Source organism: Lepisma saccharinum, chromosome 15 (assembly GCF_977018435.1).
Source record: "Lepisma saccharinum chromosome 15, izLepSacc3.1, whole genome shotgun sequence".
In the NCBI taxonomy this organism is placed as follows: Eukaryota; Metazoa; Arthropoda; class Insecta; order Zygentoma; family Lepismatidae; genus Lepisma; species Lepisma saccharinum.
Window position 1 is genome coordinate 61,269,943 of NC_139243.1, and position 12,552 is coordinate 61,282,494.

At 40.5% G+C, this 12,552-nt stretch overlaps 1 protein-coding gene across 1 annotated transcript; it reads left to right on the plus strand.

Annotated features, from left to right (window-relative positions):
* The first annotated feature begins 9,766 nt into the window (after positions 1–9,766).
* On the plus strand, positions 9,767–10,123 carry LOC145999281 (protein GVQW3-like). Its single transcript, XM_083136219.1, has one exon. The coding sequence runs from the start codon at positions 9,767–9,769 to the stop codon at positions 10,121–10,123; it is 357 nt and encodes a 118-aa protein (XP_082992345.1).
* The last annotated feature ends 2,429 nt before the right edge of the window (positions 10,124–12,552 follow it).

Genomic DNA, 12,552 nt, shown 5'->3' on the forward strand with positions numbered 1-12,552 from the left:
CATTCAAAGCAAGAAAGCAGTGTTAAATATTCAAAATAATGACTCAAAGTGCTTTCTTTGGTGCATCTTGGCAGCTCTGTATCCGGTTCATTGGAAAAATCATCCGGAGCGAGTTTATCATTACAAGCAGTACGAGACAGAGTTTGAAAATATAATGTCTAGCATTGAATACCCCGTGGCATTGTCAGACATATCAAAGTTCGAGTCGCGTGCACGAGATTCTGATGGAAAACGCATTGTTATTAATGTATATTCTTATACGGCAGAAAAACATCTTGTGCATCCCATCAGGATAAATTATATCACCGATAATTATGCTCACATAATAATTCTACGTTTAATTTCAAACAACAATAGTCACCATTACTGCCTTATTCGCTCACTATCACGACTAATCAGAAGTCAAGCAACGAAGTATGCAAATCATATCGAGGTTTGTCCAAGGTGTTTGACAACGTTTAATGATCGAAGAAAATTCAATCACCAAATATATACCGCACGGCAAATTGCTATTGAAAAACGTGTCGAACATGAAATATATTGCGGTGACAACAAACCAGCTCGAATGTTGATGCCCAAAAGGAACGAAGTCGAAGAATTCAAAATGTACAATGCTTTGTTTGATCATCCAGCCATTATCGTCGCAGATTTGGAATTATTTCTGAAGCCACTGTCCTCCTGCAAACCAAATCCAGAAATTTCCTCCACAACGCCATACCAGCTTCATGAACCAAATAGTTTTGGTTATATTGTCGTACGACAAGATGAAATAAATTAACCATATGTATACCGTGGACCGAATGTTATCGAACACTTTTTTGAAAAGATGGAAGAGGAGGTTGAGAAAATTGGCAGCTTCTTGCAAATATCCAAACCGATGAATTTGTTGACAACAGAGGAACAAAAAATATTTGATGAAACTGTCAAGTGTCCAGTGTGCAATCAATACTTCACAAACGAGAATCGTAAAGTGTTTCACCATTCGCACACAGACGGTTGTTTCATGAGCGGAATCTGTAATGCTTGCAACCTCAAAATTCAAAGACCCAAATTTGTCCCCATATTTTTTCATAATGGATCGAATTACGATTTTCATCTCTTAATTCGGAAACTTGGATATGACACACACAAAAAAGATATTCTTGCTCAAAATGAAGAAAGATACATTTCTATAAGTAAGAAAGTTAAGATTTCGGGGAAAAATAAAACCATAGAGATGAGTTTTCTTGACTCGTTCAGATTTCTCTCTGCAAGTATGGACGCTCTAGCAAGTAAACTCTGTGACGAACAATTCAAAATTACGAAAGCTAGTTTTCCCAACGTAGATATAAAACTGATTAGAAGTAAAGGGATTTATCCGTATGAATACGTAAACAATGAATCTAAATTTAATGACGACACTCTCCCTCCTCAAAAAGAATTCTTCAGTCAACTGAGAAAAGCAGGAATTACGGACATAGAATACGAACATGCACAACTGTTTCTTGACTTTTTTTTTTACAGTGCAGAGTTGTCAGCTCTACGCCTAACCCCCAATATGAATGGAGGAACTACTACACAAGACGAACACATACACATTAGACAGCACAACCACTACGCAAGACAAACACAAACACATCACAACTACAACACAATATAAACACAAACACACCACAACTACTACACAATATAAACATAAACAAACTACACACCACAACCACTACACAAGACAAACACAAACAAATTAGACAGCACAACTACTACGCAAGACAAAATAAACATACGAGACAGCACAACTACTACACAAACATACTAGACAGCACAATTACAACACAAGATACATACATACACACCACCGATACTACACAAGACAAACAGAAACACATTAGACAGCATAACTACTACACAAGATAAACACAAACACACTAGGCAGCACAACTACTACACAAGACAATCCCAACCACACTAGACAGCACAACTACTACACAAGACAAACCCACATACAAGCACACCACAACTACTACACAAGACAAACACAAACACACTAGACACCACAGCTAATACACAAGACAAACCCAAACACACTACACAGCACAACTACTGCACAAGACACACAAACACATAACAACCACTACACAAGAAAAAACATAAACGCACAGCTACTACTACACACAGGAAAAAGATTCTAGAAAATTTGATAATTGCAAGATTAAAAATATTTATCTTAAAAAATCGACGTAATGAGATTTTCCACGGTGAAAATTATAATCTGGACATAGCACAAGATGACTATCAAATTAAATGAAGCATACACTGCTTACAAAAGAGTATCATGGGAACATAGATGTCTACTATACTCCCAGTGAATTCAAGACACACAGGCCAATGTTTGTCATCAACACGTAAAAAAGAAAACAAGTAGTATTTAAAGATAATAATACTGTTATTCTTATTGACTAGACTAGACTAGACTAATCTTTCACATAGGATGCCTCAAAAGTTTTCTTAATATTAGTAACCAAAGTAATATCTAAGAAATTATATTAGGTATAAGCAAAGCAGAGTGTCTAAAAAATAATTAGTAATCAATAGTTTTCATATTTAAGAAATTATTTTGATACCATTTTTCATCAAGACTAACCACCTAGTAGTAGAGTTGTTTGGAGCATAAGGTAAATACAGTCTCAACTAATCAGCAGAGTGTCCCATGACCCTGGGAGTGTTAATCATCTTAGTACGAGGACTTAGAATTCGTAGCATGGTTAGGCAATTTGCGACAGCTATGAATTAGATAAATCCACCAGAAGATATGAAATTATAGCTTAATTTTAGCCAAAATAGGGCCTAGTATCAATTGACCTTGTATAAAGTCGACGGTCAACTCTCTCGTCTATTCTACTGATGTCCACTTCATAATCATACAGGGTGTCCCCAGTTAAAAGTAACCCGGCTCCGATCAAAAGGATGAACAGTTACATGACAAGAAATTAAGTGTTTTTACTGATGACCTTGAATACCTACCACGATTCACGTTACAATGGACTATCACATTTTACTGGTGTAATATATTAAAAAACTCAATATGCTGACCAAGGCGGAATTTGTTTTATTTTGAAACATACAACTAAACGTTACGTTTCAACCTTCTAGCAAGGTCTTCTTCAGACTCTGTACCAAATACAAATTAAATAAGATACAAAACAGGAAGATGTACTCTGTGATCAAAAGTATCCGGACACACCGCGAAACTTGTGTTTATCATAGAGGGCGATACAGTATTGCCATCTACCGCGTGGAACACATAGTCAGCGAACTCAGTAGTCTGCAGACAGTGAGAGACAGCAGTATGGGATGGTCTGAGGAACTCACATACTTTCAACGTGGTCAGTTGGTTGGGTGCCACTTGTGTAGGAAGTCTGTGTGTGAGATTTCCACCCTCGTAAACATCCCTCTGTCTACTGTTTCCAATGTTATAGTGAAGGGATGTGTACAACCCAAGAGCGTGCAGGCCAACCTCCCATGTTGACCTCCAGAGACCATCGAGTGTTGAAGAGGGTCGTACAGCATTATCGTCAATCATCCATCGCCACCATCTCACAGGAATTCCGAACTGCATCAGGATCTACTCCAAGCACCATTACTGTTTGGCCCAAGGTGCGGTAACTTGGTTTCCAAGGCCGAGCAGCTGTCCATAAGTCAAACATCACACAGACAAGTGCCAAACGCCGCCTCGTGTGGTACAAGGAGCGTCGAAACTGGACCATAGAACAGTGGAAAACGTTGTGTGGAGTGACGAATCACAGTACACAATGTGGCGATCCGATGGTAGCGTGTGGCGAATGCCTGGTGAACGACATCTACCAGCCTATATAGTGCCGACAATGAAATTCGGAGGTGGCGGGGTTACAGTGTGGTCATGTTTCTCCTGGAGGGGACTTGGCCCCCTTGTTACTTTACATGGCAATGTCACAGCACAAGCTTACGTTGACATTTTTACAGTTTTCATGCTGCCTACCGTCGAAGACCAATTCAGGGATGACCACTGCGTCTTTCAACACGACCGAGCAACCGTCCATACTGCAGGGCTTGTGGGGGGAGTGGTTTGATGACAACAACGTCCCACTAATGAACTGGCCTGCGCAGAGTCATGATTTGAAACCCGTAGAACTTCTCTGGGATGTTTTGGAATGCAAACTTCGTGCTAGACCACACCCATCCACATCAATTCCTCTTCTCATTTTTGCGCTATGCGAGGAATGGGCTGCCATTCCTCAGGAAGGGAGTGATTTTTGGGTATATATACACATCTTCCTGTTTTGTACCTTATATTATTTGTATTTGGTACAGAATCTGAAGAAGACCTTGCCAGAAGGTTGAAACGTAACGTTTAGTTATGATTTAAAATAAAATAAATTCTGCCTTCGTCAGCATATTGAGTTTTTGGTTATCATGGAAACAAGGTTTAATGATGTTAGCATTATAGTCGTCATTTGAAGGTATGAACACATGCAAAAAATTGATCTTCCGTAGGCTTCATATTTACAGAGACACAGGAGGCTAAAGTTTCAGAATTTTGAATGGATTGGTCATTGTCGAGGACATAGTGGTAGCCTGCAGTGGTTAACAGAAGAAAATACTAGGGTCATTCGGAAAGTAACTTTCGTTTGGGTACAAAAGAAACACCAGGACATTGTGAGAGGTTTTATGACATACACTGAAATTGACAATTCTACTTTCTACTTAAGCACCGTTTCTGTTGAGACACGTATCATATCAGCGAACAAGGTTTACAATACCCATGTCAAAGAAATCTGCCGCCTGTGCATTCAGCTACGAAAAAACTCATGGCAACTGTCTTTTTGGACAGAAGAGGGATACTGTTGGTGCAGTTCCTGGAACGAGGTACAACAATCAACGCCCAAGTGTATTGTGAAACCTAGAAGAAATTGGTCGAGCAATTTAAAACAGGTGACTTGACATGTTGAGTTCTGGCATTGTTCTTGTGCGTGATAACGTTCGCCCGCATACTGCTGCTCGAACCAAGGACCTTCTCCAACATTTTCAGTGGGAATTGTTTGACCACCCTCCTTACAGCCCAGATTTGGCCCCTAGCGGTTATCACCCCTTTCACAAATGAAGAAGTGACTAGGAGCACAGCGCTTCAACAATGAACTCATGAGTATTGTAAACTTTGTTCGCCGATACGATAAGTGCCTCAACAGAAACGATGCTTATTTTGAAACATAGCTTAGAGTTGTCTCTTTCAGTTGTATATAAAAAAACTCTCACAATGTCCTGGTGTTTCCTTTATATCAAAACGGAAGTTACTTTCAGAACGACCCTCATATATCTCAGTGTGAAATCGATTGTTTGAATTTTTATTTTGAGTTTCTTTACATGATGTCGCAAACAGCAAGCCTCTATGTCGAATACTTCCCTCACAATTGCAATTTGAAATCGGGGAGGTTGAATGTGGACACCCTGTATTTATATCATTCTACTGTATCTTGTCTTGTTTATTTCAGATTTCCTTTGACCTCAGCGGTGACATACAAAATACTAGTACCAGTTTCGATGGATGGGGTAAATGTGAAACAAAAGCTTCCGCCACGGTGGCCATAGGTTTCGATCCAGCGAAAAACGTCTTTACATATGGCAGGACGATGATAGACGATATGACGTGAGTACTAATGACTAAACATTGGATTCTCAGATTCTAAAAAGGGTGATTTCAGGTTCCTAAAATATTCTCTAAAAATCCTAAAATAGGTTCGAGAAAACCTAAAAAAGGGGGCCTCCCCCATGGCGCAGTGGTAGCGTCATTGCCTTGTAATCAAGGGATCCCAGGTTCGATACCCGATGCAGGCACAAGTGGCTCGGATCCCACTATAAACTGTAGGTGTACTCTCGATTAGCCTTACTGTGCATAAAGTGGACTTAAATCAGCAACTCAATCCTAAAATACGCTCTACAAATACTAAAGTAGGCTCTAAAATCCTAAAATAGGTTCCTAAAAACCTAAAATTGGCTCTAAAATCCTAAGATAGGTTCTAAAAATGCTAAAATACAAGGTAACCAGAAAAGTTCTTGCCGTTTTTGACGTCCAATTAATCATGCGCTCTCAGAGAGGAAACGAAATGACGCACGTGCCTGCCAAGCGATCGGGAGTTAGTCTGACCATAGACTGTCAGTAATAAAGGTACGTTGCGCACACACAGCAGTCATAGCTCGTCCAGTGTCGAAGAGAAATGGAGGTATCGAAGCAGCTTGTTCGCGTGTGTTTGTTGTATGACTATATAGTGGGCCTGTCAGCTGCCGCATCAAGTCGCCGCATTTGCCAGGCATTTGGGGAGAATGCCGTGAACGAACGCACTGCCAGGCATTGGTTCCGGAAATTCCTTTCGGGAGATGTGAGCCTTTCGGATGAACCTCGCAGTGGATGACCACATGTATTGGATGACGAACGAGGCCCTGAAAGCTGCCATCGAGGAGAACAGTGGTCTAACATGTGATGAACTTGCAGAAAGGTTCCATGTTTCCGCTGAAACAGTCAGACTGCACCTGCATGGGATAGGGAAGTCATACAAGTTAAGCAAGTGGGTACCCCACACATTATCGGCAGCCAACAAGCAACAATAAGTGACAGCCTGTTTGTCCTTGCTCACACCCATATTTGATCGCTTGCTCACTGGTGACGAAAAGTGGATCCTCTATGACACTCCCAAGAGTACCGGACATTGGTTGTCGTCACGTGACACTGTTCCTCACACCTCCAGACCACCTCTGCACCCACGAAAGATTATGGTCTCTGTATGGTGGAATTGTCGGCAAGTGGTGCATTATGAGCTCCTTCCACCTGGTCAGACCATCACTGCTGACTTCTACTCTCAGCAGTTGCAAAGGGTGCATCGTGCATTGCGGCAGAAGGAGCGTGGCATTGGTGAATCGGAAGGGTGTGCTGTTCCTGCAGGACAATGCCAAGCCACATGTGGCAAAGAGGACCCGGGAGACACTTCAGCAACTTGGCTGGGAGACACTGTGCCATCCACCATATTCACCGGACCTTGCACCAACAGATTACCACCTGTTTCATTCCCTCGACAACCACCTCCGTGGGAGATCCTTCGCAAATGAGGGAGACCTGCGGAACGCACTCACGGACTTCTTTGCATCCAAGCCCGCCGAGTTTTATCACCAGGGTATTGTGTAGCTGCAGGAACGTTGGCAAAAGGTGTTGGATGCTGATGGAGATTACTTCGAAACCTAAAGGTACGTACCGTCCACTGTATTGCTCTTTGTTTATAATTGCACTAGAACGGCAAGAAGAGAAGAGAAATGGTCATACAAGACTGTAGGAGGAGAGGATTCAAGAAGTGCATAAAGGAGACAGGAAGACTACCAAGTTTGAAACGCTTTTCAAAGATACACAAAGAGGAGATAAAGTTGAGACCAGTAATGGTCTGCAGAAACAAAATTTTGGAACACTTGTAAAAGAAATTAAAGAAAGTTATTGAAGTGTTAGTAACACAGCAAGAAAGAAGAGCAGTTAAGAACAGTGAACAAGTGGTGGACCTCATAAAAGATCTTAAGTTGAATGAGATGAAGACTACAATGTTTTGCTTAGACGTGAAAAGTATGTTTCCGAGTATCAAGAGGGGACACGTTTTGGACATTATTAAAAAGAGAATGGGAAATTAAATTATAGGAGAATGGATAATGAAAGGGTAGTGAAGGCGCTGGTAACTATTTGGAATAACGGCTACAGTATAATGGGAGATAAAATAATGTTAATGAGTGAAGGACTGAATATAGGTTCCAGCCTAAGCCCAGTATTGGCTGAATTGATTATGAATGAATGGGAAAAGAAAGTGATAGAAAAAGGAGGTGACAAAATGATTCTGTTTCAAATATGCGGACGATTGTTTTGGCATATGGAAGGGATCGAAGAGGCAGCTCGACATATTTGCCAAAGAAATACAAGATGAAGGAAAACGGATATTATTGGAACTCGAAATAGAAGAAGAAGACAAGATTAGCTACCTAGATATATTGATGAAAAGGAAGAGAGGACACGAAATTGAAACCGCTTGGCATCAGAAAAAGTGTGAGCAGGGGTATTCTGCTACAAAAGAAGTGATGTAAGTGAGGTGACAAAAATAAATTTTATAAAGAATATGGAGGACAGAATCAAGAAAATATGCACAAAAGAATGTGAAAAAGAATGCAAAATAAATAGCCTATGGAAACAGCTGTAAAAGAATGGCTATGAGAAGGAGGACAGACTGAACATAAACAGAAGAAGGAAGAAAAGTGGCAGGGGAGAATTGGAAGAGAAAGAAAAAGAGGAAGAGAAAGAAAAATAAAGGAGGTTTGGAATAAAGAGTATGGGGAAGACTACAGAAAAGATATGCAAAGTGCTTAGAAAAGCGGGCATTAAAACTTAGAGGAAGGGAGGGAGAAGCATGTTAAGAATAGCGAAGAATGCAAACAAGAAAAAGGAAAACAGAGAAGAGGAAGAGAAAGGGATTATCTGCGAAGTGAAATGTAAAGGATGTCAGAGTGTGTACATAGGAGAAACGAAAATTGGGTTAAAGACAAGTTGAAACAACATAGGGATGATTCACGACTTAAGAGAGAGAGAGAGAAATGAGATATTTAAACACATTAGAGAAACAGGACATGACATAGAGTGGGATGAGGCTAAGCAGATAGGAAGGGAGAAGAGAATACTAGTGAGAAAATGGAAGGAGGCCAAGGAAATAGAGATGAAAGGTGAAGAAGACACAATGAACTGGAATGGGTGACTGAAGTTAAACAAATAATGGAAGAAGGTGTTAGAAAGAGTGGAAAGGACAAGAGAGAAAGAGGAGAGGAGAAAGAAGAAGAATGAAGGAAATAGAGCGTGAGATAAAGAGTCCAGCGACATTCTCTTTCAGGTGAAAGTACAGTTGACAAGGGAAAGCCACCTGCTAGATTGTTCCAAAACTACTTTCTACTAGTCTGGAGGGGAGTATTTTCGTGTATATATATTTCGTCCTGTTGTGTACTTGGTTACATTTGTACTTGGTGCAGAGTCTGAAGAAGACCTTGCTAGAAGATTGAAACGTTACGTTTAGTTTATGTTTTATAATGAAATGAATTTCTGCCTTGGTCAGCATATTTAGTTTTTAGAACTTACCATTGGAAATTCGGTATTAAAATCTACTCTTCGCCGTATAGTTAGTCAACAATCTTCTTTCATGTTATACACAGGCAAACTCCGTAATTTTGTCTATGAGGACCATTTTTGTGCTGAAAATAATCTTTAAACAAAAACATAGTCAGTGGTGCCAACTTGAATGCTGAAATGTTAGTCTGCAAGACGTGAATGCCATAAAGCACCGAAGTGACGAAAGTGAACAAGACCACACAGATCAGACCACTTTGGATTGTACACGTATCAGTGGCACCAGACATTTTGCTTTCTTTACAGCTCTGAAAAATCACCATGGACTTGGAGGAAGGGAAATCGAAAGAGAGTACGTTTCAAACACGTTCGTCAAGAATTTTCTCCTGACCAAACAAAACAAATGCCTCTGTGTGACATAAAAATTATGCAAAACCTTTAGAAATACGAGAGGTGACTGAAAAGTTCTCGGCCTACCCATGATGCATTTGTATTAGCCCAACGTTACTTTGCTAATCATAGTACATGCCTTTGCAGAGCCACATACCAAATTTCTGACTAATAACTTTTTTGTTTCGTATATTGAAGTCTGAAGTGAAGAAGGTGAGCATTGTTTGAAAAATGGATGAAGTGAGCAATCGTGCGGTTATCCAATACCTGCTGAAAAGGGGCATGAGTGGACAGGACATTCACAAGGACATGATGGAAACATTAGTGGAGGATGCCCCATCCTATTCCACTGTGCAAAATTGGGTGGCGGAATTCAAGAGGGGGAACAGCTCTGTCGAATATGCCCCTCGCAGTGGAAGGCCAGCAACCGCCTGCACTGAGGAAAACATAACAGCAATCCAGTATCTCCTAATGGCAGACCGGCACGTGACAGAACGTTACATCGCAGACAAAGCGGACATGTCCCAGGAACGCGTTGGACACATCCTAACAGTTGTACTGGACATGCACAAGGTGTCATGTCGGTGAGTCCCGAAAATGTTGACTGCTGAAAACAAACGCCAGAGACACATCTTGTCTACAGCCAACTTGACCCTCCTTCAGGCTGATCCTGTGACATTTCTCCAACGTTTTGCAACTTTGGACGAAGCATGGGTCCACCACTTTCAGACAGAATCCAAGGTGCAATCAAAATAGTGGAAACACCCCTCCTCCCCACCCCCAAAAAGTTCAAGTCAGTGCCATCAGCTGGCAAGGTGATGGTCTCTGTTTTTTGGGATGCGAGGTGTGTCATCCTGGCTGAGTACCTCAAAAAGGGTGAAACGGTGAACGGTGCGTATTATGCTGCCCAACTGAAGCCTTTGCGGGAGGCCATCAAGACGAAACGTCGTGGAATGTTGAAGAAGTGCGTCCTTTTCCACCAAGCCAACACACCTGCACACACGTCCACCATTGCAATGTCTGCCATCGACTCCTGTGGCTTCGAACTGCTTCCACACCCTCCCTGCTCGCCAGATTTGGCTCCCTCAGACATTCATCTGTTCCCTAAGCTCAAGCAACACCTAGCTGGAACAGATTTTCCATCAGATGATGACGTCATGGCTGCTGTGGGGTACTTTTTTGCAATGCAGGATGAAACGTGGGCCTGCAGCACCAGTGGCAAAAGTGTGTGGCGCTGAAAGGGGACTATGTTGAAAAATAGCCATGAACGATTGAGCTCCGAACCACCCTTCATGGATAGGCCGAGAACTTTTCAGTCACCCCTCGTATATAAAAACCTAAAAAGTGGCTTGATTTAGGCGCAAAAACCTAAAATATGTTCTAACAAGCAAAATAGTTTTTTTTAGGCTCTATAAAACTTCATCAGTTGTTCCGTTTTTAACGAAACGCTAACATAATTTACTATTTCTTACATACCTGTAAAGGAAAAAATAGGTTAAAACCTTAAATCCGAGGTCTAGTAATGAGATAACCTCTTCCCTTTCACCCCTAGAATTGCTTTCTGTCCAAGGTTGGGGAGGAGCAATGCACCCCTTGTTACCCCCTGTGGTTGCGCCACTGCTCGTATTGTATCTATCAACTTCAGATGATAAGGGAAGGACGGTTAGTGCTTATAGTAAATTTATACAGTCATGAAATAAAAATATACACATGGTCATATAATACAGTGTATACTAATATGAACAATACAGACATCAGTGAACCTTGAAAATAACATCCTCTAAATGTCCTCCTTCTGCTTGGATGCACTGTTAGAGGCAATGCGGGAAGGCTTTCATGATGCACGTCTCAAAATGTCCAATGGATTGAGACTGAGGGTTCACAGCATTACCCCTGGCTCTCCACTGTCTAACCCACCTCAGAGTGCTGTCTGTCTCTGGAACAGGTGCATGGAGATCCTCATTGTTCCGCCGCAGTGCCCGGTGCATGTTTAGATGAAGGCTTGCTTTCACCGCCGCAATCCGCAGCCTAAACGCCTATCCCTCCAAGGTATACTAATTGGGTGACTCCAAACTTTCCACAAATGTAGAAGTGCAACAGATGCGCACATGCATTCTGGTAAAGTTGCCAACTCAAATTGGTAGATACAATATGCGCTACACTGTATATTGTTACAGTTATATTGTTACAGTTGTTGTAACATTTGTTTAGTTGTTAGTTTTCCATTATTATTATTATTATTATTATTATTATTATTAACTATTAACAACCTTGAGCTTAAGAAGGAAAGATAAAATTAAAGTATTTATACACACCATCTTGTCAAATAGGATTGATAGCGAATACTTTAGAAATACAATAGTTTATAACGTTCCAAAATATAAAACAAGGAAAAATGCATTATTATCAGTAAAATTTCAAAATGGTGATGAATTTATAAAGATATTAATCGATGTTCGATTATGACTTCCCTTGAAATATTATATTTATGTATAGCATGTGATTTTATGTAAAAACCATTATGAGTTAACCCATTGATATTACTCTTGGTGCCATAGTGCTGTTTGAAGTTTTTGTAACTGTTCTCAGTACTTTAAATAAACTGCTATTATTATTATTATTTTATTATTATTATTATTATTATTATTATTATTATTATTATTATTATTGCCGGACCCGTAACGGAGTGGTTAGCACATCGCGCTACGACGCCAGGTGTCCCGAGTTCGAATCAAGGACTGAATATTTGTCAGTTTCCATTCATCAATTTCGTCATTTCATCTCCATCTTTGCAATTAGTCAAAAGTGGCAGAAAAGCAAAGTAAAATAGAGCAAATCAACAAACAATTTTATTATTATTATTATTATTATTATTATTATTATTATTATTGATCAGAGTTAACAAAACACGGGGAGACTCTGGCATGGCAAAATTTGAGCAGAGACGACATATTCCACCGTGCCAATTTCATTTCTAAAAACCGAAATGCAATGCTGCCATATTATGCTTTATGTTT